General features: G+C 45.0%; 2 protein-coding genes across 3 annotated transcripts; one reads left to right on the top strand and one right to left on the bottom strand.

The window, feature by feature from the left end:
• The first annotated feature begins 227 nt into the window (after positions 1 to 227).
• On the top strand, positions 228 to 13,205 carry Fus (FUS RNA binding protein). 2 transcript variants are annotated; one of them, XM_005064328.4, is made up of 15 exons: positions 228 to 350; positions 2,529 to 2,553; positions 2,693 to 2,847; positions 4,801 to 4,942; positions 5,091 to 5,278; positions 5,507 to 5,720; positions 7,292 to 7,326; positions 8,754 to 8,786; positions 9,324 to 9,427; positions 10,350 to 10,479; positions 11,189 to 11,290; positions 11,408 to 11,531; positions 12,367 to 12,467; positions 12,584 to 12,728; positions 12,985 to 13,205. In XM_005064328.4, the coding sequence occupies exons 1-15, from the start codon at positions 338 to 340 to the stop codon at positions 13,022 to 13,024; spliced, it is 1,551 nt and encodes a 516-aa protein (XP_005064385.1). In that variant the 5' UTR covers positions 228 to 337; the 3' UTR covers positions 13,025 to 13,205. The 2 variants fall into 2 exon arrangements, with proteins under 2 accessions (XP_005064385.1, XP_005064384.1); XM_005064327.4 differs by having other exon boundaries at positions 229 to 350; positions 4,798 to 4,942.
• A 9,517-nt stretch (positions 13,206 to 22,722) lies between these two features.
• On the bottom strand, positions 22,723 to 24,047 carry LOC101843909 (apoptosis-associated speck-like protein containing a CARD). Its single transcript, XM_005064325.4, has 3 exons — positions 23,696 to 24,047; positions 23,284 to 23,340; positions 22,723 to 23,067 (listed from the first exon to the last, which is right to left on the bottom strand). The coding sequence occupies exons 1-3, from the start codon at positions 23,961 to 23,963 to the stop codon at positions 22,814 to 22,816; spliced, it is 579 nt and encodes a 192-aa protein (XP_005064382.1). The 5' UTR covers positions 23,964 to 24,047; the 3' UTR covers positions 22,723 to 22,813.
• Positions 24,048 to 27,738: the final 3,691 nt, after the last annotated feature.

The raw sequence follows: 27,738 nt of genomic DNA, 5'->3' as shown, positions 1-27,738 counted from the left end.
ACCATTATGTCTTTAGAGGGGTAGGAGTGTGTCCAAGACGGGCCCCGGGGGTCGAATGAGAGTTAATTATCCCCAAGATGGTCGTGCATACGACGATGCCAGTTTCAAGCGAACTCGTTTTTCTTTTGTCTTCCTGGGTTCTCCACATCCCCGGGAAGGGGTAGGAACCTGGCAGCGCTCCCCCCTCGCGCTGTCCCACTTGGTACGTCCGCGGGGCGCGTAGGCGGCAGGCGTACTTAAGGTCGACGCGGGAGGCGGGGCTGCTCAGTCCTCGCGGCGTCTCTTCGCAGTCGCCTGGAATCCTGTTGCTTGGCGGCCTGTGCGCGCGTGCGCGGACATGGCTTCAAACGGTATGTTAGGGCGCGAGGCGGCGATGGCGCGTCCCGGGGAGCCTTCGTCCCCTCCCAGCCAGGCTTTTGATTTTTCGGTGGGCCTGCGGTGGCGGGCGAGTGTGGCCTCCCGCACCTCGGTGGCGGGAAGCGGCGGGAGGACGGAAGGGGAGGGCGGTGTCGCCATTTTGTTTGGCTCCTCTGGCGCCTTTGGCGCGGAGTCCGAGGGCTTTCTCTCTCGGCCCATTCACTCGGGGAGAGCGTTGGGAGGGACGCTGCCTGGCAGCTTGGAGTGAAGGGTGAGGAAGCCCCGGGGCTCTTTGGTGGCGCCCCACCCCCTCCTCCCTGCCTGCCGGGCCTCGCTTTGTCGCAGTGCTGCATCCGGGCACTTGGTGCGCGCACGCGCTCCTCTGGCCCCTCCCCCTTTCTCGGCGCGTTTTTTCCCCCTTGCCCGCCTCGAGTTGGTTTGGGTTTTTTGTCGCGAGACCCTCGGCGGAAGACGGCCGGTCCGGCGTTGGCCTCGCCCTGCGCCCCGGGTCCCTCGGGAGGGGGCGGGGCCACCCTGTTCCCGCCTCCGCGGCCTCCTGGCCAGAGCGGAGACGCTCCTAACTGGCCTGCGTGTCCGTGAGGTTGGGGAAAAGGACCAACGGACTCAGGGATCCGGCCTGAGGGTTTTCCCATTTCTGAATTTAGTTTTCCTGAGGCAGGAAGGAAACCAAAGGAGTCGCCTTCCGAGGCCACACCCTCTTGGCTGTCATTTTTTTTTCTTTGCCTGGTGCGGGGGCAGACCGTGGGTTTCCTACACGAAGCCGAGCTATTGCTTACCTTGTTTAAAGTGCTCTTAGCTTCTCGTGCGCACGGTAGGCGGGAGCCACAGGTCTTGGAGCCTTGAGGCTACTTAGGGTCAAAGAGCTTTGCTGCCTTTGATTGTTTGGCTTTGTACTAAAACTCCGCTTTGCCTTAAGGTCTCCGAGATTGATCACAAGGGGAATGGATTTTTTTTTTTTTTTGGTGTTGGAGGGTCACATTCGGACTGCTTGGGCTCGAACTGTGTAATAGCCCTATGACTGTACAAGTTTATCTTGACACTTCAAAGTTTAGGGATGGTCTCTGTTGTATTTTGAGACTTCTTGAAGAAAAAGACTGAGCCGATGAGCCGGGTGTTGTGGCACATTCCTCTTTTTTTTTTTTTTTTTTTTTGGTTTTTCGAGACAGGGTTTCTCTGTGGCTTTGGAGGCTGTCCTGGAACTAGCTCTTGTAGACCAGGCTGGCCTCGAACTCACAGAGATCCGCCTGCCTCTGCCTCCTGAGTGCTGGGATTAAAGGCGTGCGCCACCAACGCCCGGCGTGGCACATTCCTTTTATCTCCGGAATAGGGAGGCAGAGATGGGGATTTCTTGAGTCTACATGGTGAGTTCTATTTAGCTTGGTCCACATAGTGACTTCGAGGGCTACATAAATCTCTCTCTCTCAAAAAAAAAAAAAGGAGCTGGGCAGTGGTGGCACACACCTTTAATTCCAGCACTCGGGAGGCAGAAGCAGGAGGATCTCTGTGCGTTCGAGGCCGGGCTGGACCGACAGCCTCCAAAACAATACAGAGAAACCCTGTCTCGAAAAACCAAAAAAAAAAAAAACCGAGAAAAATTTTGACTGTAAATACAGAAACAGTCCCTTGGCAATGTTTTTAGATAATGGTTACCCCAGAAATCTTTGTATGGTACCTTGGACTGGTGTTACAGCTCAGTGGTAGCTAGCTTAGCATGGCCCAGGCCCTGTCTCCTACCCAGAACAAAACAAAAATCTAAGCCTTACTGGTGTCTAGGAATTTGTGTCTTTGCTTATTGTATTAAAACTTGTCTATTTCCAGCTTACTTTACTCAACTGGTGTGTTTGATGAAGGACTTAATGCCTGCATGCTTTTGCAATGGCATTTTGTAGACTTAATGTGATCTGGGTGCCCCATACCTTTGTTTTTAAGACGGTTTCTTTGTGTAGCCTTGGCTGTCCTGGAACTAGCTCTCCTGTAGGCCAGGCTGGCTTGGAACTCAGAAATCCACCTACCTTTGCTTCCTGAGTGCTGGGATTAAGGATTTGCCTCATCACCACTCTTCTTAGAGTGCCTAGTACTTAAGTTGAATTTAATTCTATTCCAGTCTTAACTAAAATTAACATGACTTTATTCTTTCCCACCTTTTACAGACTATACCCAACAAGCAACTCAAAGGTGAGTGTTGTTTCTAGGCTGGAGTTTGTCGGTGGTAAGGGTGGTCAGTGTAACTTGAGTTATGTTTTTGTATGCTTTTTTTTCCCCTTTAAGTTGAAGATAACTTTACTGATCCTGCTTTTTTTTCCCCTCCTCCTAGCTATGGGGCCTATCCTACCCAGCCTGGGCAGGGCTACTCCCAACAGAGCAATCAACCATATGGCCAGCAGAGTTATAGTGGCTATGGCCAGTCAGCTGATACTTCAGGATACGGTCAGAGCAGCTATGGTTCTTCTTATGGACAGACCCAAAACAGTGAGTCTCTTAGTGGAACACATCTTCATTTTTTTTCTGAATGTTAATAATTCTTCTTAAATCTGAACAGTACTGAAAATTCCACATATTTCCTTGTCAGTCTATAATTATTAATTTTGTGGTTAGTCTTTTTTAGACAAAATGATTTGAAATTGTTTCTTTGTTGAATGATTTCCTTCATATATTCATTTTGTGAAAAAGCAAGTTTCCTAAAGAGAGAACCAGTTTTAGGGTGGAAGAAAATGATTTGCTTCACAAAGAGGTGGGATTTACCCTTAGGCGCACAAGAGCAAAATATTGTCTATATCAACACATTAAAATTCAGCTAGTAGTGACTTCTTGTGTGATGGGGAACCTGGATTTGGGATAGAGAGAGTAATAACGTATCAGGAAGTGGTAGCACACACCTTTTATCTCAGCACTGGAGGCAGAGGCAGGTGAATCTGGTCTACAGAGTGAGTTCCAAGGTAGCCAGGGGCCAGGGCTACACAGAGAAACCTTGTCTTGAAAAATCAAATTAAAAGGGGGGGGGTTGTGTGGGTGGGTGGAGAGATGGCCCAGCAGCAGTTAAGAACACTGGCTCCACTTCCAGAGGATCTGTGTTCATTTTCCAGCACCTATATGGCTCATAACTGTCTGTACCTCCACATGAAGGGTTCTGATGCCCTCCTTCATTTGGACTGAGGGCACCAGGCAGGCAAAACATCCCAGCATTTGGGAAGCAGAAACAGGCTAATCTGAGGTGGAGGCCAACCTGAGCTACATAGACTGTTTAAAAGAAAAGGGGGAAAAAAAAGAAGCTAGCAACAAAAAGATAGTTTAGATCAAGCGTCAATGGTGCTTTAACAGTAATAAAAATTTTTTGTTTTGAGACACAGTCTCATGTTGGCCGGGCTGGCCAGATACTTATTGTGCATTTGAGGATGGCCTTGAACTGTTGGGATCAAAGGTATAGTTTTATATGGTGCTGAAGATCAAACTCAGAGCTTGTGCATACTAAGCAAGCACTCTCTCAGCTGAGCTACATCCCTAACTCACTCCTCTGCTTGAGACAGTTCTGGCTTATAGGCATGAAACACTTGATTTACAGAGGATTTGTTTTTGTTTTTGTTTTCAAGACAGCGTTTCTCTGTGTAGTCTTGACTATCCTAGAACTCTGTAGATCAGGTTCAGCCTTGAACTCGGAGAGATCTGCCTGCCTCTGTCCTGAGTTCTGGGATTAAAGGCTAGTGCCGTTACTGCTTGGCTTTACAGAGGCTTTTTTTTTTTTTTTTTTTAAACTAGGCAGGCGCCGGGCGTTGGTGGCGCACGCCTTTACTCCCAGCACTCGGTAGGCAGAGGCAGGCCTGGTCTACAGAGTGCCAGGACAGCCTCCAAAGCTACAGAGAAACCCTGTCTGGAAAAACCAAAAAAAAAAAAAAAAAAAACTAGACAGGCATCATAATTTCCGTATTTTGTGTATGTGCAGGCATGCTTGTTTACATGTTGCATATGTATAGGTCAGAGGACAACTTTTTAGGGTCAGTTGTTGCCTAACTTTTATGATTGAACCCAGATTGATATACTTTAACAGCAAGTCTAATCTTTAAAAAATGATTTGAAATAGTTTTAAGATGCCAAGATTGGCCTTAAACTAACCTTCCTGCCCCAATCTCCTGGTAATTGGCCTTTGTCAGTAAATTGCTTACTAGCAGCATCTAAGCTGACCTACTTTTCAAGTAATGGGTGAGTTCTGGGAGGTATGTAATGCTTTCTAGAAGTTATTTCTTGCCCCCATTCCTCCTTTTCTCTGGAGCTGATCTTATTGTGTAACCTTAGTTGACCTGGAACTGGATCTGTAGACCAGTTTGGTCTCAAATCAGTGGAGATACCTGCCTCCCAAGTGTTGGGATTAAAGAGCACAACTATACCTGGCTTCTTCTTCTTAGCATTTGTAACTTTTCTTTGTAGCAGGCTATGGCACTCAGTCAGCTCCCCAGGGATATGGTTCCACTGGAGGCTATGGCAGCAGCCAAAGTTCCCAGTCGTCTTATGGTCAGCAGTCCTCCTACCCTGGCTATGGCCAGCAGCCAGCTCCTAGCAGCACCTCAGGAAGGTAAGGAAGTATGGGTGTGGGGTAAGGCCAGAAAATGGTGGTGATTTGTTGGATCTCTGAGGAGTAAAGAAAGGGAGTGAACTAAAAGTGAAGCAAGCATTTTGGCCATTTTGTAGCATAATTGTGGTTTTCTTTGTTTTGTGCTTAGTTATGGTGGCAGTTCTCAGAGCAGCAGCTATGGGCAGCCCCAGAGTGGAGGCTATGGCCAACAGTCTGGCTATGGTGGACAGCAGCAAAGCTATGGACAACAGCAAAGCTCCTATAACCCCCCTCAGGGTTATGGACAGCAGAGCCAATACAACAGCAGCAGTGGAGGTGGTGGAGGGGGTGGTGGAGGTGAGTGTCTTCAGTTTTGTCTCCTTAGTTCTCTTGAATTTGTCCCTTTTCTTGTTTACTAAGTTTCTAATTCTTACTGTCCTTTGTAGTGGTACCATTGACCATTTATTTCCAGCTTCATATCCTCTCACTTTTGTTGCTGACAATTGAAACAAGTTTGTATATGCTAAGTAGTGCTAAGCACCCCCTCCCAAAAGTATTAACTTTATTATTATTATTTTTTAATAGGCAACTATGGCCAAGATCAGTCCTCCATGAGTGGTGGCGGCGGTGGTGGCTATGGCAATCAGGACCAGAGTGGTGGCGGCGGTGGTGGCTACGGGGGAGGCCAGCAGGACCGTGGGGGCCGTGGCAGGGGCGGTGGAGGTGGTTACAACCGAAGCAGTGGTGGCTATGAACCCAGAGGCCGTGGAGGTGGCAGAGGAGGCAGAGGCGGCATGGGGTAGGTGTTTCGTGAGTCAGGGAGTACCTTTTGTGGGGGAGTGATGCATGGATCTCCCTTGAAGTCAGTCCCTAGTGCATGGTTAGTATTGTTCTCTGGGGATATATAAGGGCTTCAATTTGTGGGCAGTAGTGTTTCTTTGTATATTCCTATTATGTTTTTGTGAGAATTTGGGAGCCAAAAATCCCAGTTACAACTCTTGAGTAGAGATTTGAGTATTGGTTCATTTATTTCCAAAGAAAAAGAATATACATAGATACATGTGGATTGTTATTGTTACCTCAGGCAAAAAAATTTGGGTGTAAAGACTTCTCTGCAAGGGATATTAATCCCATTCCTGGGAAATATTAGGGGAAACTTGTTCTGTGTATTCCCATGTGTCCTCCAGGGGAGTTGGTAATAATGGTAAACCTGTCCTCAGCTTCTAGGAATTGGCTATTTACTCATCCATATTCTGTAATTGAATCATGAGCCTGCACTAATTTGACTATGATTTTGTGTGTTACTTGGTTCATTTATGGGGTCTTCTGACTGAAGTGTGCAAACTTTTGGGGGCAAAACAGACTTGACAGTGGTATTCTGCTTTCTTATTCCACTGTCCATCTTTTCTCGGTCAGTTAAAATGAGCTTGTCCAACTGGATCTCTCCTTGTTAAAGTAAAACCTTAGATTTGATGTTAAAACAGTTTGTCAAATCTCTTGGTGACTTGAAGGACCCTGTTACCTCCCTTGAAAAGGGAAAAAATGTCAGCCATGTTCTTTTTTTGTGAAAATAGTAGGTTTTTTTGAGTTTGTACATGGTAAGTATTCAGAGGTGGGTGGGGGAAGCCTCAAGAAACATGGAAAAATATGGAAAACTAGTTGTGTGCGTGTGTTTAATGCAAAACTTTAAAAAGAAAAGCAACTGTTATGTGACTGTTAACTTGCTCTGCATTTTATGTGCCACAGGTATGAAAGGTGACATTGCAAAATACTCCGCTCTTCTCACAGTGTAGAAGGGGTGACCCCGGGGGTGAAGGGTGATCAAAAAACAGCTCAGTAGTTAGGGCTTAGCTGAGTTTGTCTTGCTCTAAGGGGAAATTGCCTTTGGTTATGACTTTTATGGAATGGGGTTGGGTCTGCTTGCTGCTTTCAAAGCAAAAACCACACACAAACAAAATGTGTTCAGGGCTATCCCAGGGGCCTGGTGTGAAATGTCTTCTGGGTAATTTCGGGGTAGATCTTTTAAACCAACTGCTGGGTTGTCCACCACTTGCAACAAGAGGAAAAAAATCTACGTCAGAAGAACAACCAAGGAAAAATGAGCTTTTTTTTTTTCCAGTGGATATAGATAAAACTTTTTAAAGCAAAATCCTTAACTGTGTCTGAGAAATTGCACACGTGTGTGTGTGATAAGCTCAAAGGTCAGACAAGGGTGGTCAGGAAGGAGTATATTTTAGTAGCCACTTGAATCTTTTTCCCAAAACACCTACCCATGTTTGGGAATGTTAAAACAAAAAAACAAAAGCAAAACAAAACCCTTTTGTAGCTGTTGGAAGCTTCATGTCCTTTCTTCTAACTTGTCTTCTCCAGCGGAAGTGACCGTGGTGGCTTCAATAAATTTGGTGGTAAGTGAACAGAGTTTCCAAAATTCCCAACTCCCAGCAATGCTTTGTCTGATTGTTCATTTGCAGATGTCTTAGTTTGTTAAATGTCAAAGGTTTCTAAAGTGTTTGTAGCCACCTCCAGAAAGGGGGTGGGGTAGAATGCCTCCTGCTGCCAGAAGTGTGCTGACTTGGAGGCAGGCTTGCTACTACTAAATTGGTTTTACTCAAGTTCGTAGAATTTTTAGTAGGCCTCTTGATGAGTGTTGCCACGTCTAGCACTTAGTGACCACACCATCATGAGCAACTGGAGAGTGTTCTGGAACATGTGGTGCCAACTTGGCTTTAGGATCCTTTTGATCAGTGTGTCCAAGGAGAGGATGAGTGAGTGTGTGTATGTGTACACAACCTCCCAAATACTTTACTCAGGGAGAGGGACATGAACTATTGCCCTGCCCTGAGGACGGTAAAGTTGGTATATATGTTTATATTAAATAAGTGATGTCAATGCAATTCTACATATGTACTCGTACAAGCACATAGAAACTAGATCTGGGAAGGAAGGTGTGGACTGCTTCAAGAAAGATCTTGAGAGCATGTGTTGCTCATGGGAAATAACCAGGTTTAAAACAGCACAAACTTGAATTCATGGGAAAATGGCAAATTTGAGAAGTCTCCCAGTAAGCTGGAACTTTTCTGGTTGTTAAACAAAATGGTTTTTCTTTGGTTTGTCTAAACACTTAAAGCCAAAGGCTTGGGTTCATGACTTAGGTGTTATTGTGTACAGGTACAATTATTTATATGTGACGAATTTAGATAAACATTGGTCAAAGATGGTGTCTGGGAAAAATAGAGGCTGTATTATGAAAATAAGATTTCTGGTCTATTCCCTAGGACATGCTTTTAAACTACAATATAGCTACTATGTATGTTATTTTCATGTTGCTTTGGGGAAACAACATGGTTAAGAATGGTTTTCAAGATGAAATTAAAGATTGTTCTACAAGGGTTGTCTTTGATGGTAAAAGTTTGGAGAAACTGGATGGATGCACATCACATTGCTGGTGTTGAGCTTATGTCTCTCTGGTGAGAGAACAGGGCCGAGTTATGTATGAGTTGGTTGGTTAATTTAAATGAGTTACTGAGTTTGTACTGCCTCTACCCCCGTCTGTGCTGAGGACATTTCCCAGCCCTAGCTGGGGGAGAGAGCATTTGAAGTGTGGCATTATCCCTGTGGGAACTTGAAAGTAACAAATCTTAAAGGGGCCTGTGTTGAGTTTCCTCCACTGGGCAGGCCCCAGAGTAGGGTTTGCAGAGAGGCTGAAAGCAGTTACCTGATTCATTGCAAGAATTTGGATTAGATGTTAATTTCTTGCCTTATCTGTCCTTAATGTTAGCTAATGACTCCCTTTCCTTGTTTTTGTTTTCTTTTTTTTTTTCATGTAACTAAGGTCCTCGGGATCAAGGATCACGTCATGATTCTGGTGAGTTCATGGTTTTCATGCAGTGTTCACCTGGATATATAACAACTGAAAAACTGGAGAAAAGGGAAGGGGGTTTAGCTGTACCTGGTCAGCAGTAGTTTATATGAATAACCAGAAATACTGGACCCAGAGATCTAGGATGAGTCTGGTAATTATCATTTCTAGTAAGTCCCAGGTGATGCTTTACCTGCTAGAGGCCTTGTTTAAAAGGTGTTCATTTAAAGTCAGTGGTGTTTTTTGTGTGTGTGTTTTTTCTGTATTAGGTGTCAGTGTTTCAAGGATAGTTATGAGATTAAACATGTTTTTAAGGAGGTACATGAATATTCTGAATATTAGAATAAGGATGGATTGTTTTGCATCATATCGTCTGTATCAGTGATTTTCAACTTTCCTTTATGTAGTCTCCCAGTCATATTTATTTTCATTTCTGTTTCATAACTATAATTTTGCTAATGAAGTACTGTTGATATAGCTAATATTAACCTTTGTCTTTCCTGTGCTCTCCAATTTTCCTTTGATCCTACGTTGAACAAGCAGAACAGGATAATTCAGACAACAACACCATCTTTGTGCAAGGCCTGGGAGAGAATGTTACAATTGAATCTGTGGCTGATTACTTCAAGCAGATTGGAATTATTAAGGTACTTACGAAACAGTAGGTGCTTCTTATTTACCTGTATTACAGGCTTTTAGGTTTCACTTCTTACTAAAAGCAGTCTTGATGGGTGGTGGCAGCCTCATATGCTTTTAATCCCAGCACAATGGAGGCAGAGACCGGTGGATCTCTTTTAAGTTCCAAGGCCAGCCTAGTCTACAGATCCAAGTTCTCAGGACAGCCAAGGCTATACAGAGAGATGGGGGGGGGAATAAAGGTCTTGTTGTTGTTAGTAATAGAAGCAATCTTGTTGACTTTGTTTTTGAGATTAGGGTGTTCACTATGTAACCCAGGTAGGCTTAAACTCATACAATCCTGGTTGGCGTTTTTGTTTTTTGAGACAGGGTTTCTCTGGCTTTGGAGGCTGTCCTGGAACTCACCACCTTAATTTTTTGAGAGGGGTGAAAAATCCTTTTTTTTTGGTACTTTTCTAAGAGAAACTGTAAAAAGATAGGCCCGAAAGGAGGGGTACTCAAGGGCACAGTGTAAGCCAGGTCTTAAACTTATATGAGAGGTAGGGAGAATAACTGAGAAGAGGGAAGCCAAAACTTGGAAGTAAGTCTTGAAGATGGAGGTTTTATTTCTATAGGTTCTACATAAGCAACTGAAATAACTTTGTGTTAATTTTGAACTTATACAGACTAAACCAGTACTTTGTTACTATAGAACCATGTTCTAAAACAACACAACATAACTATAACATGCTACTATTTAGGTATTGAAAGTTATGTGAAGTTTTGCTGCCATGCTGGAGATTGGGCCTGTGCCATTGTGGTGCTAAGAAAGTACTGTAACCACTGAGTGCACAGGCCTGTAGAGAACAATGAGCTGTGTGTAGGATATATTGGAATACTAGGCCAGAACCTGCCTGTAGTTTGTAAAACCTGATGATTTCTTGTTTTGTTTAGACAAATAAGAAAACTGGACAGCCTATGATTAACTTGTATACAGACAGGGAAACTGGCAAGCTGAAGGGTGAGGCAACAGTCTCATTTGATGACCCACCTTCTGCTAAAGCAGCTATCGACTGGTTTGATGGTATGTATAAGATGATGGAGGTGGATGGTGGGGCTATGAGACAGGGTTTGTTTGATAGTCTTTTAATATTGTATATGGAAAGACCTGTGGAATTCAGAGAGCAACATAAGGGTCATGAGGGTGGAACTTTTGGGTAATCAGAGCTTGGCAACAATCAGCTTTATCTGCTAAGCCATCTTGTAGGCCTTTGGCACTTAATCTGTAATTTCAGTGTAGTCTCCTTTGTTCACATCCTATTAGTTTATGAATTTTTTTAAAGAAGCAGTCTTTCTACTCTTAGAATTGAAAAAATTTTCCATATTTTGTGTACATTGGTGTTTTGCCTGCTTGTATGTCTGAGGGTGTCAGATCCCCTGGAACTGTAGTTCAAGGCAGGAGTGAGTTGCCATGTGGATGCTGGGGATTAAATCCAGAGATAGCTAGTGCTCTTAACCACTGAGCTGTCTCTCCAGCCCATTTCTCTTAGATTTTAAGTGTTTCAGATCTGTAGGTCTTTAAATTCTCTCGCCATTTACTAGATATCTGTAGGCATGTTCATGCCATGGTGTAGACAGAGACCACATGAAGTTAATTGTCTCTCTACCATGGGTGCTCATGGGATTGAATTTAGATCATCAGGCTTGGTGGCAAAGCACTTACCCACCAAGCCATCTTGTTCTTGTCATCTAAACTAGACCCTTCTGTAATTCATCCACCTTTATTTCTTTAGGTAAAGAATTCTCTGGGAATCCTATTAAGGTTTCATTTGCTACCCGCCGAGCCGATTTCAATCGGGGTGGTGGAAATGGTCGTGGAGGCCGAGGGCGAGGAGGTGAGCCATTTACTTTTTCTGTTTTAAAGAGGTGATAGAACACAATGTGGAAGATGAGGAAAAGTTTGGAAAAGGTAGGCTAACCAAACTAAAGAATCATAATTCTATTTGTGCCAGGACCTATGGGCCGTGGAGGCTACGGAGGAGGTGGCAGTGGTGGCGGTGGCCGGGGAGGATTCCCCAGTGGAGGTGGTGGAGGTGGTGGACAGCAACGAGCTGGGGACTGGAAGTGTCCTAATCCGTGAGCGAATTTGGCTTTTTTTTTCTTATGTGTTCTTATGTGTACTATCTTGATACTGAGTTAGGAGTTAGGAGTTAGGAAGATTTTTTTTTAAACGAATGAGATTTTGTAGATGGAAGATTGAGTTAATTATTTAGGGAAGGTTAGAGTCTTCAAAGTGAATACCTACAACTTTGGAGAGTACAGGTAAAATGCCGTGATCAGCGCAATTTATAAAGGAAGTGTTTAATTTGAGGCTCACAGTTGCGAGAGTTAAGTGGAGACTCACATCATGGCGGGGACCATGGAACAGGCAGGCGTGGCATAGAGTAGTAACTGAACAAGTATATCTTAGGACAACAACTATGAAGCAAGAGAACACTAACTGGACTTTTGAAATCTGTCCCTTGCCCGCCTGACTTCACCCCCTGATTTTTCCCAATCGTTACATCAACTGGGGACTGAGCCTAAGGGGGGGGCATTCTCATTGAAACAACCACACCTTTGTATTCTAATACAAGTACTGGATACTAAGATGAGACCTACAACTGAGATTCTAATTGGGTAGGATAGTGTAGAGTGGCATGGATATGCTGGGCCAAAGGCGATGGATGGCTCGTGCAGACATAATGGAGTGACACTAACATTTCAAACATTAATTACTGAAGTGTGTTTCGAACTGAGCTGTGGCAAACTTAACCATGGAAAAGGAGACCGTAGCGGGAAAGGGTAGTGGTCTAGGTTTAGTAATACTTTTGTTTTGGCTCCTGCTGAGAAACAGCCTTGCAGTCTTGTTGTGAATTCATGTTCTGGACTGCATTCTTTCTTCCAAATTAATTCCTTTTCATTTCTTTAGTACATGTGAGAACATGAACTTCTCTTGGAGAAATGAATGCAACCAGTGTAAGGCACCTAAGCCTGATGGCCCAGGAGGGGGACCAGGAGGTTCTCATATGGGTAAGAAGGGAGCAGAGCTGGTTATAGAAGTCCAAAAAGAACTTCTATGCTTTTGTTTGAAGGGTAGTGGGAGGGAGGTAGAAGAGTGAGGATGATAAGTCTTTCTTCTGTCCTAGGGGGCAACTACGGAGATGATCGTCGTGGCAGAGGAGGCTATGATCGGGGCGGCTACCGGGGCCGAGGCGGGGACCGAGGGGGCTTCAGAGGGGGCCGGGGTGGTGGGGACAGAGGCGGTTTTGGCCCTGGCAAGATGGACTCCAGGTGAGTAAATCTAAATCAAAACAAAAACAGAAATTGGTTGGAGTTGGGAGGAAATAAGATTTTGCTGAGTGATTTCCTAGAAAAGGACAGCTCAGCTGGTTTACATTATTGGGAAGGGGGAGTAGAAGAATTAGGACCCAGTCTTAAAAGTTTGTTTTGCTTAAGAAAAGTCATTTGGGTAGCAGGGACAAGTAGGATATTTGAAGGTTGTGTGCGTGGATAGTCTGGTAATTTATGTCTAACTGAATTCTTTCAGGGGTGAGCACAGACAGGATCGCAGGGAGAGGCCATATTAGCCCGGCTTCTGAAGTTCTGAAGAACAGCTCTTCTTCCTGTACCCAGTGTTACCCTTGTTATTTTGTAAACTTTCAATTCAGGATTGCCCATGGAATTTTTTTTTGTGTGTGTGTGTGTGTCAGACTACCGTAATTGTAACCATATCTCTGGTTCCCATTAAAAACCATCATTTTAGTTAAATTCTGTTGCTGCCCCCAGTTTACTTCTCCGAGGATTGGTCTGTGTTAGGAATGTGGGGAACTAGTCCCCTCAGATCATTTTGCATAGCAGGAATTTGAGTCATTTGTTTCTGCCTAGCATCATCTTGATCCAGCCTTGAAAAGACAAAAGAAATTTTTCTTTCCCTTTGTGAGACAGGGTTTCTCTGTATTGTTTTGGATTCTGTCCTGCAACTGACCAGGCTGGTCTCAACTCGAGATCCCTCGAACTCAGATCCTCCTGCCTCAGCCTTCCGTGCTGGGATTAAAGGCGTGTACCACCAACGCCTGGCTGACAAAATTTTTTTAAAGATTTATTATGTATGCAGTGTTATGTCTGCATGTAACCTTGCAGGCCAAAAGGGGGCATCAGATCTCATTACGAATGGGTGTGAACCATCTTGTGATTGCTGCTGGGAATTGAACTCAGGACCTCTGGAAGAGCAACCAGTGCTCTTAACCTCTGAGCCATCTCTCCAGCACCGACAAAAGAATTTTTAAGTGGTTTCTAAAAAAGAAGTAAATGATGGGTACCTAGTTTTCAGGAAAATGACCATGCATACAGAGGTTTAGGTGGATCACTTTAACATCCTTCCTAAATCCCAACGTGTGTGGGTCACTGGTATTTTGATATTTGATGCTTTGAACTTAGTCATATTTCAGCTAGGATTATAGGACTATGGTAATTTTGTAGCCATGGCTTATCTAAAACTGCCTCCTAGGTGCTAGGATTAAAGGCATGTGTCATTTCTGGCTACAACTCCTAATTTTTTTGTTTGTTTTTTCTTTTCTCAAGACAGGGTTTCTCTGTGTAGCTTTGGAGTCTGCCCTGGAACTAGCTCTTGTAGACCAGGTTGGTCTCAACTCACAGAGATCCGCCTGCCTCCGCCTCCTGAGTGCTTGCATTGAAGGCCTGTGCCGCCACCTCACAGCTGTACAATTCCTTCTTTTAAGAAAAGCTGGGGGCTGGGGGGAGGGCACGGGAGGAGGGGAGGGAAACGGAGAGGGACCTGGAACTGACTTGTGAAGCAACCTTGTTTCTAATCTAAATTTAAACTTAAAAATAAGTAAAAAATGGGCAAAAAAAAAAAAAAAAAGCTGAAGGCTGAAAGGGTGGAGTCAGTGAAGAGTTAAAACATTGTAGCCCCCAACCTTTTCACTTGATATGTTTAGGAACTTGTCCATATTTGACAACTGTTGAATATTCATATTGGTACACAGAACTGAAAACTAGGCATGCTATACATTGGTGACAGGGTTTCTCCAACTTAATTACCTTCTGGGATACATAGTCTCAAAGCTAACAAAACAAAACCAGTTGGGCATGGTTTATTGGTTTGCTGTAATCCTGATACTTAGGTGTGTGGATATAGGAAGATCAGAAGTTCAAGGCCAGCATGTACTGCTGTCAAGCCAAAAGAAGGCAACCCCCCAAAATAATAAAGGGACTGGAGAGATGGCTCAGAGAGGTTAAGAGCACTGGCACTTCTAGATGACCTGAGTTCAATTCCCAGCAACCACATCGTGACTCAACCATCTATAATGAGATCAGGTGCCCTCTTCTGGTGTCCAATCATACATGCAGGCAGAACGCTGTATATATAATAAAGATCTATTTAAAGGAAAAAAAAAAAAAGGAAAACCCGGTCAGTACAAAATGAGTGTCCCTAGGCAAACATATCTCAGAAGGTAGCCCAACACAACAGTAAACAAGCATGCTTTTTAAAGATTCTCCCTGTTTCTGGGATTAAAGATGAGGTGGGTGTCCTTAGGCTTAACCTACTGCATGGTTTTTTGAGCAAGAACTTTGTAGAAGACAGTCAAGTCACAGTATCTGCCTAGAGCAAAGAAATGGTTTTTGTTTTTTGGTTGTACTAGTTCCTGTCTCACAGTCTTGGAATTTAGGCCCTGCAGGCCTGGTAGCCCATGTCCCTCAGCACAAAGTGGGATTTGATTTATGATGTCTTATGAACAGTTTGTATATAAGGTGTAAACTGAAACATAGCTTATAGATGTGTTAACCTGTTGTTGGTCTCCATGTTGCCACCATGCACTTTCCGGGAATTGAATTCAGGATCTCTCAAAGAATAACCAGTGCTCTTAACCACTGAGGCATCCCTCCAGTCCCCAGCTCCCGGAATTGTATTTAATCAGTTCAACACAGAAATAACTGCAGCTAGGCAATGCTGGGATTAAAGTAGTGTGCCACCACTGCCTGACTGTAGCTAATTATTTTTTAATTAATGTGAGTAAATACCATTTGTTTGCAGGCATTGTGAATGCCAGAAGAGGGTGGTAGGCTATAGAGAACAAAACTCAGAAGAGGCAAGTATATTTAACAGATGAGCCATCCCTCTAGCCCCTTAAACATCTTTGATTTGAGAAAGTGGATTGACTGATGGGTAGGGCCATAAGAGTACGCTTCGAAGAAATAGTTCTTCCAGATGGCATCTTGGTTAAAACACACCACCTCAAGAGGTGTCAGTCTTTGCCAACTGAGACTATCTAGGGCTCTGTAATGCCTGTTTTTTTGGGGGGGGGGTTCTCTGGTTTCGGAGGCTGTCCTGGAACTCACTCTGTAGACCAGGCTGGCCTCAAAGTCACAGAGATCCGCCTGCCTCTGCCTCCCAAGTGCTGGGATTAAAGGCGTGCGCCACCAACGCCTGGCTAGTGCTTGGGGTTTTACAAAAATCTGTGTGGTGTAGGAGGAACCTTGCTGTCATTTAGATTAATAAACTTTTGTTTGGGTTTTTCCAGAGTTTGAGCTAATTTTGTTTACGGTGACTTGTCTTAGTTGCTTAGTTATCAAGGCAACCTAAAGCATTTCATTGGGTTTACAGAGTGTTATGGTTCATGATGGTAGAGCCAAGATATGGCAATGGAACAGCTGCGAGTTCACATCACAAGATTGCCAACAAAGAGGCAGAGAGCAGTCTGGATGGCAGTGACGGCACCTAAAAGCCTATGTCTATTGATAGAACCTCCAAAAGACCACAACTAACAGTTCTACCAACTTTCTCATAAAAACTACTAGTCTCCTTCCAGTTTAAGGCAAATTCTCACCCTAGTGGAAAAACCTAAACCTGTCAGTTGAGATGATCTGAATAATGCTTCCCAAATTTAATGTACAGAGTATTAATAACCAAAATCAATAATAATTAGGGTCAAGAGTATTTCAAGGTTTATTTTTAGGTTTTGTTCATATTTGATGTATTTGGGGTTGGAAATGTGAAAAATTCTTGTTCTGCACGTACCTTAGGTATATGTAATTTCATGAAAGGTAAGGTAATTTCGTTGCACTCATAGTGTTTTGTTTTAATGGTGACCTGCCAATGTGAGCTCAGGTATTGACTTACTGTTATTTTTGAAATGGACTCTTACTGTAGCACAGGATGGCTTTAAACTTGATATGCTGACTGTTGAGTACTTAAGATTATAGGCATGGGCCTACTAAAATTGCTTTACTTTTTTTTTTCTTTTTTTGAGATTGGGAATTTCCTTTATCCCTCCATACTTCTACCTTGTTCCTTCCCTGACTTCTTTCTCATGATGGACCAAGCAGCACGTGTGAGCCAAATAAGGCCTTTCCTCCACAAGTGGCTTTTGATCATTGTGTTTATCACAGATAATAGAAATCTAATTAGGATATTAATTAACATACAGAAGAGATGACCCCGTTATCTTTATTAGTTTTTTAATTGGAATTTGATTATTTAATGTATGCCAGTGCTCTCTCTCTGCAAGTATACCTTTATGCCAGAAGAGGGCACCAGATTGAACTGTAGATGTGAGCCACCATGTGGTTGTTGGGAATTGAACTCAGGACCTCTGGAAGAGCAGCCAGTGCTCTTAACTTCTGAGCCATCTCTCCAGCCCCTTTACTAGTTTTGGTTATATGTATACATGTGTGTCTGGGAGTGTGTGCTGTGAACTCCTGAGCCATCTCCAGCTCTGGCTTATGAAAGCTCTCACACTCCCTGCACTGTCCCCATCCTTGCCTCAGGTTGGACTTCCTGCAGCCTCTCACTGTGCTATGTTGTTTCTGCTAATAAATACGACAGGCTATCTTCCTTTTTTTAGATTTATATATTGTATATGTGTAGATGTTTTGCCTTCATGGATATATATGTGCCATGTGTGTGCTTGTGAATGGTTGTGAACTAACATGGGTGCTGGAAACCAAATGTAGATTCTTTGTAAGAACAGTATGTGCAGCGAGGCATTGGTGGTGCACGCCTTTAATCCCAGATAGAGGTAGGTGGATCTCTTGAGTTTGAGACCCGCCTGGTCTACAGAGTGAGTGCCAGGACAGCCTCTAAAGCCACAGAGAAACCCTGTCTCAAAAAACCAAAAAACAATCAGTAAGTGCTTTTTAAAATTTTTTTAAATTTGGACTGGAGAGATGCCTCAGAGGTTAAGAGTACTGACTGCTCTTCCAGAGTTCAATTCCCAGCAACCACATGGTAGCTTATAACCACCTATAATTCAATCTGGTGCCCTCTTCCTGGTATGTAAGCAGACTTTAAAATTTTTTTTTAATTTATTTTTTTTGAAAAGATTTTTTAATTTAAATTAGAAACAAGCTTGCTTCACATGTCGATCCCAGCTCCCTCCTCTCCTCCCCCTAATTTTTTTTTTTTTTTTTTTTTTTAGTTCCAACATAAACGATGATGTTGGAAATTTCTGTGTGACTACTGGTTGGGAATACTAATGAATGTTGCTTTGGGTTCTGTCACTTTGTCCAGTGTCTCCAAAAGCTGCTTTGTTTTGGCAGGACTGTTTGGTCTGATCTGATCAGTGGTTGGTCTTGTTTGAAGTGTTCCAAACATCTAGTTTTGGGATTTGCTCCAAGGCGCTAGAGATGTGTGGACTTTCATGTAGTGGGCAGCGCAGGTACCCAGATGCAATTATATGCACTACTGGAAAGAGTTGTTAACACTAATGTGCATTTCCTGGTGCTGTTAAGTGATGAGCTAGGTCTTGTTATTTCCACTCTGCAGAGGGATACTTAGGGTACAACTTTAATCATAAGACCAGGGGCTGGGCTTGAATTTTCATCCTTTAGAATTTTTACCCTTAAACCACAAAGTTATGCCAGAAATCCAAGACTTTTAGAACTGAATTCCTCCCTTCTCCCAGGGAAAAATATGAAGGGAAAGGGATTGCCCAATGTAGGTGTGTGTGTGTGTGTGTGTGTGTGTGTGTGTGTGTGTGTGTGTGTGTGTGTGTGTGTGTGTGTGTGTGTGTGTGTGTGTGTGGTCGGTCGGTCGGTCGGTCTGAGCACCAGGACTTATATGTGGAGGTCAAAGGACAACCTTGGGTGTTGGTCCTTGCTTTCTACCATGCTTGAATTAGGGTCTCTTGATCAGGGACTTGGTCTGGGAGCTTCCAGGCATTCTGTCTCTGCTTCCCATTTTACCAGAGGTTAGTTTGTTTGCCTCCAGCTTTTATATAGGTTCTGGGGGTCTTAGTTTGTCTTTATGTTTGTGCAGCAAGTGCTTAACTATCACCCACTGTTCCCCAGCCATCTCCTTAGCACTTGGGGAAGCTGTTGGAACTGTACTGCTTCAGGCTGGGCATGGTGGCACAAGCCTTTAATCTGAGCACTTGAGGAAGAGACAGGTGCATCTCTGAGTTAAAGGCCAGTCTGATTTATATATTGAGTTCTAGGACAAGCATCCCACCTACCCCCCAAATCAAGCATAAATATCAAACTTGCTTTGGAAAGATATATAATTAAGATTTATTTATTACATATACAGTGTTCTGCCTGCATGCCATAAGAGGGCTCATAGATGGTTGTGAGCCACCATGTAGTTGCTGGGACCTCTGGAAGAAAATTCAGTGTGCTTAACCTATGAGACATTTCTCTAGCCCATGGATTCCCCACCCCCCCCCCTCACCCCCCAGGGCAGGGTTTCTCTGTAGCTTTGTAGACCTGGCTGGCCTCAAACACAGATCCGCCAAAGCCCAGCTCCTTGGAACTTTTTTTTTTCTTTTCTTTTCTTTTTTTTTTTTTTTTTTTTTGGATTTTCAAGACAGGGTTTCTCTGTGGCTTTGGAGACTGGAACTAGCTCTTGTAGAGAGACAGGGACTCACTGTGTAATTCTGACTGGAGTGACTGTCCTTGAATTCAGGTCTGCCTGTTTAAATCTCCCAAGCTTATTTTTTTTATTTTATTTTATTGATTTGTAACCCGCTCACTTCCCAGTCCCTCCATATCTGCCTGTACTCATGCAGCATGCCTCCCCAAGATTAATTAAAAACAAAATAAGACAAATCACCTCGCTTCTAACACCCCTTAGTCATCCTAGTGGCATTGTAAGCTGTAATGTGTTACACAATATATCCTTTTGTCCAGTCAGCTTTACTTGCAAATGTCTATTGCAATAAGTCATTGATCTGGTTCAAGGCCTCTGTCATGCCATCATCATTGGACCCTCACTGAAACTCCCCTTGGACATCCTGCTGTTGCCTGAATCTTGGAGATCCTCTGATTGTCCTGCAGGACCAGTCCCTTCACACTCCAGCAGGCTGTTGATGGGATAGATGTTAGGGTGGGCCCACTCAAGGACTGGCATGTAGTTCTGGGTGGTAGCTAAACAGGTTGGTTCAGACCACTGGAACTACCCCTACCCCTTCAGTCAAGGGGCAGAGCCAGCTCTCCTAGGCACATGCCATTGGAGTCAGCTCTCCCAGGGGTGGGACCATCTCTCTGGAATGTGGGGGTTGCGGGGGAGGCAGCTCTTGCTGCAGTGTCCAGGTGGGGCTGGCTCAGCATAGACCTTGGATTTCAACATACATGGTTCCTATGACCCCCTGTGCTAACACTGGCCAGGGACATCACAGACCCCAGCTGCAGCAGCACCTCAGGCTAGCTGTCACCATGGCCCTGGTGGCAGCACAGGCCCTTGGACACCAATATGGTCTCAGGTGGCTGTCCATACCCACCATCTGCAAAAGCCCCTGGTGCAACAGGAGCCAGGGACATCAAGCCAGGCCCAGAAAATACCATGACCCTGTGTGGCAGTATGGGCACAAACACCAACATGGCCACAGGTTTTGTCCCAGACTTGGGCATCCATGTGGCCTTTGGTGGTATGATGGGCCATGGATATCATCACAGAACATGGCTGTGGGAGGACCCCAAACCCAGACATCCCCAGCAGCAGTCTGGGCGCCACCATGGTACCAGGTAGCAGTGCATGCGACTGAGACTGGTGTGGCCCCTGCAGCAGAGTGGCCCTCAGACTACATGGCCCCAGGTGATGGCCCAGACCCCTGGTATTGGCATGGCCTTGAATGGTATCAGGAGCCACAGATAACAGCATAGACCCTGACTGTGGTAGGACCTTGGACCTAGACATGGCTGTTGGCAGCAGCCTTGGCCTGGATGACACCATGGCCCCAGGTGACAGTGCTGGCCGCTCAGATCAGTGTGGCCCCAGTAGTAGGAGGGCCTTGGGTGCCAGCATGGCTACAGGTTGTGGGCCTAGACCTTGGGCATCTGTGTGACCTTTGGCAGTATCAGGAGCCATAGCCAAGCTTATCTTTAAAATTTTTTTTATTATGGATGCTTTTTTGCCTACTTGTGTGTCTGTGCACTATGTGCATGCAGTAACTGCCAAGGCCAGAAGAGGGCATCAAATTCCCTGGAACAGGCCTTACAGACTCAGCCTAAATTGAACCTGGGTTCTCTGGGAGAGCAGTCACTACTCTTGACTGCTGAGACATCTCTCCAGCCCCAAGGGCTTATTCTTTTTAAAGAAACTGAAAAAAAAAAGTGTGTGCATGTGAGCATGTATGTCTGTACTTATGGGTCTGAGGACGAACTTAGGAGTTGGTTTTCTTTTTTATTTTTTTGGTTTTTGAGACAGGGTTTCTCTGTGGCTTTGGAGACTGTCCTGGAACTCACTCGGGCCTTGAACTCACAGATCTGCCTGCCTCTGCCTCCTGAGTGCTGGGATTAAAGACGTGTGCCACCACTCCCGGCTGGTTCTCATTTTTTACCTTGCTGAGGTTGGGAGTCTCCTTTGCTGCTGCTGTGCTGCATACTAGCTAGTTGGCCAGTGAGCTTCCGGGCCATTCTATCTCTGCTTCCCATCCCGTACTCTCATGTCTCTGTCTCCACAGTGCTTGGATTAACAGGTGTTTCCATTATTGGGGCTGGGGAAGGACGGCAAACCCAGGGTTCAGGCATGGTAGATAAGTCTTCCACAGTCCCGTTCCATCCCCAGCTCTGTAGCTACTCTTCAAAAGTGTTATTGTCCTGTCTGATGGAAACCATTAGATTCTTGTGGAGTTTCTTTTTTATTTTTCTCTTTTTCTTGAGACAAGTTTTCTTTGTGGCTTTGGAGTTTGCCGTGTTACCCAGGCCGGCCTCAAATTCACAGAGATCCGCCTGCCTCTGCCTCCCCAGTGCTGGGATTAAAGGCGGGCGCCACCACCGCCTCATGTCCTGTGGAGTTTTATTTTCCCAGTCAGGCTCTTAATATCCCTGTATCCCTTGCTGGCCTGGAACACTGTAGACCAGGCTGGCTTGGGTAGTGCTGGGATCAAAGGCATGTGCCACCATGCATAGAAAGTTTAACTGAAAATTGAAAAAAAAAAAAAGGAATTGGGGGGAAAAAGTTTTTGTCTTTTAATGACAGGCCCAGTCTATTAGGGTCATTTGTGAAAATACACTATGGCGATGGCTTACTTTGCCATAGAGACGCTGGGAAGTGTTTTCTGAGCCAGTAAGTGTGTCTTCGAGCAGGCTGGGACAGGTAGGTTTCAAGGATTTCCAGAGCTGTATGCCAAGTGTGCACGTAGTGCCTGGTGTGAGAAATAGTGGCTCTGGGCATCTGTGCAAGAGTGTGAGCAGAAGGCCTTGGCTGCTTAAGAACCAGGCTGTAAATTCAGGCGTTATAAGTAAGACTGCCAGTTCCTATGACTTTTTTGGTTACTGAGGCCTTTGGAGGCAGACTAGAAGCAGGGAGGACCAATTAGAAGCCTATTGCAGCTAAGAGTTCAGATCAAGTCTGGTAGAGTAAAGTTGGTAGGTGGTTGGTGTTCTGGGCCTCTTTGGTAACCTGCTGGTACCTCTGCCTCTCTTGTTAATAATATAATAGTATAATAGTATAATTATGGAAAAGGTAGAGCACATAGAGGATCTTATACTGACTGATTTGTTTCTAGATGTCTCTGGCAGAGCTGCCTCCCCTGATTCTAAGCCCTGTTATACTTATCCCCACACATCTCCATTTTAACTTGATCTGGATAGGTATGTTAAGTGTGTTCTCATGAGTAGTCCCTTGGGATAATACAGGAAAAGCCCCCAAATGGGGAACCAGGAATCATTTGAGAAGTCTTACAATTAGAACAGTGAAAACTTGGTGTTGGAGATTGAGGGCAGGGGTTTGTGCATGGTAGGTAGGGTGATCTCCCACTGAGCCCCGCCCCTTAGCCCATTTGACTTTTAGAGATGTAGCTTAGCTAGGCACAAACGTCCAAAGGAGTAGAGAAAACACAAATACAAACTTTTTAATTTTAATTGTGTATACAAAGTTAGGAGCTAGATGGGTAGGGGCTGTGGCTGGAGAAAATACCTCAGCTCTGCTCCAGGTCGGCCACCAAGTAGGGCAGCCTTTCCTTCAGGACCTTGAGGAGCAAGTCCTTGCAGGTCAGGTCCCAGGCTGGAGAGAAGCTGAAGAGCTTCCTCATCTTGTTTGGATTGGTGGTCTCTGCTCGAACTGCCTGGTACTGGTCTTCAGTCAGCACACAGCCATACAGGGCATCCAGCACGCCATCGATGTCTGTGACTCTGGCAATGAGTGCTTGCCGGTGCCGGTCAACGAAATGTGCTGAGGGCAGAGTGAGAACAAGGTTGAGCACGGCTTCAAATGTTAGTAAGTGTAGTTTTAGGGATGGGGATTAAGGAAGGCCACCACCATGACTACACACATGAGCTACACTCCCTCTTCAAATGTGTGGGTAGTAGGTAGCAGGGTTAGTCTTGGCTCTGGCCTTGGGACAATAGGCAGGCTGTGCAAGGGTGTGATAGGGTGGGGAGGCCTCACCTGCTCCTGCTGCCCTTTGAGGAGGGGCACTGGTTGCAGCCGCCACAGCTTTAGAGTCTGTGAAGAAATGTCAGGTGGTTGTTTTCCATTATCAGCAGTTTGTCTAGAGCAGAATCCCCTCCACCCAGGGTGCTAAGTACAAGGTTACAAAGGGAGGATTCTTTCTTTCTTTCTTTCTTTCTTTCTTTCTTTCTTTCTTTCTTTCTTTCTTTCTTTCTTTCTCTTCCTTCCTTCCTTCCTTCCTTCCTTCCTTCCTTCCTTCCTTCCTTCCTTCCTTCCCTCCCTCCCTCTGTCCTTCCCTCCCTCCCTCTCTTTCTTTATGGCAGGAACAGAAAACTAAGAGCCAAAGACCCAGGCCTCTGGTGGGGTGCAGGAAGTTGAGGGTAGACAAACAGGGTGCAGCCACACTCACCTTTCTGAATGACCGTTTGCAGCTGCTTAGCCAGCTCCTGCATGCCCATCTCTCTAAGCACAGTCATTGTGAGCTCCATGGCATAAGCCTCCAGGTAGAAGCTGACAAGCTTGTCAGTGAGGTCTATGGCGTCCATCGGCAACAGGGTCCCTCGTGGGATGCGTCCATAGCCCTCTCGCAGTGGCACTGACAGCAGCTTCATCTTGAACTTTTTGAGCTCTTCAGCTGTCAAGTTTTCAAGAGCGTCCAGGATGGCATCCCGCCCCATGGCTCTGGGGTTCGCAGCCAGGAGGCCTGCTACCCTCGAGGAGGCCCGCAGAGACCAGGAAGTTAGCTGTTTAGGCGGATGGGCGGGCCGAGACACCCCACCCTCTTCCAGTTACAGCTCGGCTCTTTCCCCAGCTTGCAAGTTTTGGTTCCGCCCCTAAGGCTTTCAGACTGGCTTTTGACAAGACAGCAGGCGGAGATGGTGGAGGTGGGTTGGGGGTAGGAGGTGGGGATGGAGGGTGGAGCTAAATTGCTATTCTTTAGCTGTTTGGGAGATGCTGAGAGGCCCAGGAGTTCTTGCTTGTAAGCCAGCAGGTGCTGAACAGCAACCTATTTTTGTTTATTCTGAGTTTACTGAAGTATAGAGGCTTAGAATCTTGGAAATCTAGAAACCCAATTCTCATTTCCCTGGATCTTAGGATCCTCTCACATGCCACAGAATATTAGAATTGTAACAGCTAGAACACGAAACCCCCTAAGTTCCCCAGAAGAAATGAGGTGTAAAAGAGACTGTCTTGGTCTTAGTTTCAGGCCCATTTATTAAACATTTCCTTCATCATCTCCCAGTCTCACATCTGGGGGACCTGGGGCATGATAGGTTGGCCTGGAAGGGCTAAGGCCTCTTGAAACGTTACAAAATGCCCAGGAGTTAAGTATCTTGTGGCGTGATGACAACAGCCCTTAGGGGAGAAAACTGAACTGTGGGGAGACCTGAGTGGGCAGCTAGCCACCTCCCACTCCTGGCACTGATTGGGATGACACTGGAGCCTGCTGGGTACTCAGAAATTTCTGACCTGTATTAAACATGCCTGGGAGGTTCTACTGGTCCATCTAGTATCTGTCCAGTCTTGTTTATTCCACACTACCTGTTTACCTTTTTCTTCAAGCTCCAACCACACTGGCCTCCCAGTTTCTCTCAGTTGCCGTCCCAAGTCTTTGCAAATACTCTTCTCTAAGCCGTTAACGCTCTGAGACCAGGCTTAAGAGCCCTTCTCCATCTACCCGTCCAGACCGTACTACTAATTACTGCTAGTTGGCAGAGCTACTTATTTTTTGTAGATCCTGTGATTTGTTTTTTTGGGGGGGAGTTATAATGCTGGGGATTATACCCCCCCATGTTTGCAGAGTGCTCTCAATGCTCTAGAACATACAAAACAGAGTCAAGACATGGAACACCGGAAGGCAGGGCCAGAGGGTTGTTAGTCCCAGACAGGTTCACTCCCAGACCCTCTGTCTCAGAATCAAATAGCTCCCATCCCCTCTCCGTCTGGAGCCTGCCAATCAATGCTCTGAGAAAGGCAGTGTCTTGGCCATTGTCCCCTAGGGAGCAGAGATAAGGCCTGCTGGTTCTAGGGTAGCTTCTACCCAAGAGGCAAAAGTATGTAGGTTTTAGATTCTCGGGGAGTCGAATGCTCCCACATCTTTTGAAGCTCTCGAGGCATCTTTCTAGGTGAGCTGTTCAGAGAGCTTTGATCCTGAAGGAAAACGACCTCTAGGTTTCAGCTTAGGCTTTCCCTTGGTCCCCAGGACTAAAGCCAGAGTGGTGGGTAAGATAACATATTTCCTGGGTGTATGATCCCCTTAACTCCTAAAGTAACTGATTGTTGGAACCATATTATTTTTTCAGGGGTCAGAAGATAATTTGTTTTTCCGCTTTTTGAGACAGGGTTTCTCTGTGCAGCCCTGGCTGTCCTGGAACTCCCTTTGTAGGCCAAGCTGGTCTTGAAGTCACTGAGATCCAGCTGTCTCCAGAGTGGTGGGACTAAAGGCATGTGCCACCACTGCCTGCTTTTTTTATTTGTTATTTTTTGAGACTGGGTTTTTCTGTGTATCCCTGGTTGTACTGGAACTAGCTCTGTAGACCAGGCTGACTTCAAACTCCCATAGATCATCTTGCCTCTGCCTGCCTCCCAAGTGTTGGGATTAAAGGAACGCACCACCATGCCTGGCAAGAACACATATTTCCAGAACAGTGGGCAAGTTACTCAGCCTCCTCTGTGTCTCCTTGGTTCCCCAAGACACAAGCAGGGACAGTGCAGTACAAGAAAGACCTAAATAAGTTAAGAACTGTGCAGTACTTGGAACAGTGCTGCGTGTAGAGTCTCTCTGAGCCTTTATTTTCCAGTCTGTGGGTTGGGGATGCTAGTGATCTCAAAGGTTGCAGGGAGGATTCACGGGAAAAATTAGTGGTGATAATTGTAATTGTAGCAGGTTTTCTTGGACTGCCATCCCCCAAATCATGACATGGAGACATTATTGTGAATATTTAGCCTTAGCTTTGGCTTGTTTCTAGCTAGTTTTTTTTTAAACTTAAATTAACCCATTTCACCGGGCGTTGGTGGCACATGCCTTTAATCCCAGCACTCAGGAGGCAGAGGCAGGCGGATCTCTGTGAGTTCAAGACCAGCCTGGTCTACAGAGCAAGTTCCAGGACAACCTCCAAAGCAATACAGAGAAACCCTGTCTCAAAAAACCAAAAAAAAAAAAAGCTCATTTCTATTAATCTATTTGCTGCCCTGAAGGTCATTTACTTCATCTACATGCTGTCTATTCTACTTTCTTGCTGTGTCTGTCTGTCTGGCCCCTGGCTTGCTGGGCCCTGGCTAGCACACCTTTTCTCTCTTCTCTCCAGGCCCGCCATCCCTCCTCCGCCTAGCTATTGGCCGTTCAGCTTTTTATTAGATCCATCAGGTGCCTTAGGCAGGCAAGGTGAAGCAGCAACACATCATTACATAGTTAAATGCAGCATAAACAAAAGCAACACACTTTTGCATAGTTGAACAATTATCTGCAGCACAAATAAATGCAACACATCTTTACATGGTCAAAAATTATTCTATTCCAAAACATGTAATATCAATATCTAACATTTGTTGAACACTTTCTGTGTACTTGCCAGGTATGGTGGTTCACACCTGTAATCCTCAATTGGCAGACAGAGAATACTGAGTTTGAGGTTGGCTAGGGCTATATGTAGAGGCCAGCCTGGATCTTCGTAGATCTCTCTCAGAGAAACCAACAAATATGAGAGCCTGTCTCAAAGGCCAAAGAACTAACTTGTTGAATCTTCATAATAATAATATTTATTATAACATGTAATTCCTATTTTAAATTCATGAGAAAGCTGGGTTAACTTGCTGCAGGATCCTACCTGGGTCCCGTTGCCACTTTAGCCCCGAAATAACACACAAGACAATATAGTAATTATGAAGCTGTTGGCCATTTGCTATGGTTTCTTTTTTTTTTTTTTTTTTTTTTTTTTGGTTTTTTCGAGACAGGGTTTCTCTGTGGCTTTGGAGGCTGTCCTGGAACTCGCTCTGTAGACCAGGCTGGCCTCGAACTCATAGAGATCCGCCTGCCTCTGCCTCCCGAGTGCTGGGATTAAAGGTGTGCACCACCAACGTCCGGCTAATAAATATTTTTATAAGGACTTATCTTTCCAAGAACTCTACACTTGCGTTCTCTCCTCCAGGGATCACATCACTATGACTCTCTTTACTACATTTCCCAGAATCCTCCTAGATTCCTAGTCCCACCTATCTTGCTTCCCTATTGGCCAACAGTGCTTTATTTACATATACACAGAAGGACTTTCCCCATCATTAACTGACTTGTACAAGGTCATAATGAGATGATGGGGTCAGGATTTGAATTTAATAGTGACTGATAGCATTTTCTAAGGCCTTGGATGCTGTCCCAGGTTATTTGGCCTCTTTAATCCTCATGATATCCCCTGAACCTTGGCCACATTCTGCTGTTGTGGCTGAAGATGCTGA

This window comes from Mesocricetus auratus, unplaced genomic scaffold, assembly GCF_017639785.1.
Source record: "Mesocricetus auratus isolate SY011 unplaced genomic scaffold, BCM_Maur_2.0 Super-Scaffold_4256, whole genome shotgun sequence".
NCBI lineage: Eukaryota > Metazoa > Chordata > Mammalia > Rodentia > Cricetidae > Mesocricetus > Mesocricetus auratus.
This window is presented reverse-complemented; position numbering and strand designations above follow the sequence as displayed.

Bases quoted from the DNA above. Each gene is read 5' to 3' on its own strand.
- LOC101843909 (XM_005064325.4), bottom strand. From the start codon at position 23,963: ATGGGGCGGGATGCCATCCTGGACGCTCTTGAAAACTTGACAGCTGAA. The intron at 23,341-23,695 runs GTGAGTGTGGCT...ATTTCTTCACAG, and splicing joins GCAAACGGTCATTCAGAAAG to ACTCTAAAGCTGTGGCGGCT. The intron at 23,068-23,283 runs GTGAGGCCTCCC...CTCTGCCCTCAG, and splicing joins TCAAAGGGCAGCAGGAGCAG to CACATTTCGTTGACCGGCAC.
- Fus (XM_005064327.4), top strand. The intron at 5,721-7,291 runs GTAGGTGTTTCG...TGTCTTCTCCAG, and splicing joins GGAGGCAGAGGCGGCATGGG to CGGAAGTGACCGTGGTGGCT. The intron at 9,428-10,349 runs GTACTTACGAAA...TGTTTTGTTTAG, and splicing joins AGCAGATTGGAATTATTAAG to ACAAATAAGAAAACTGGACA.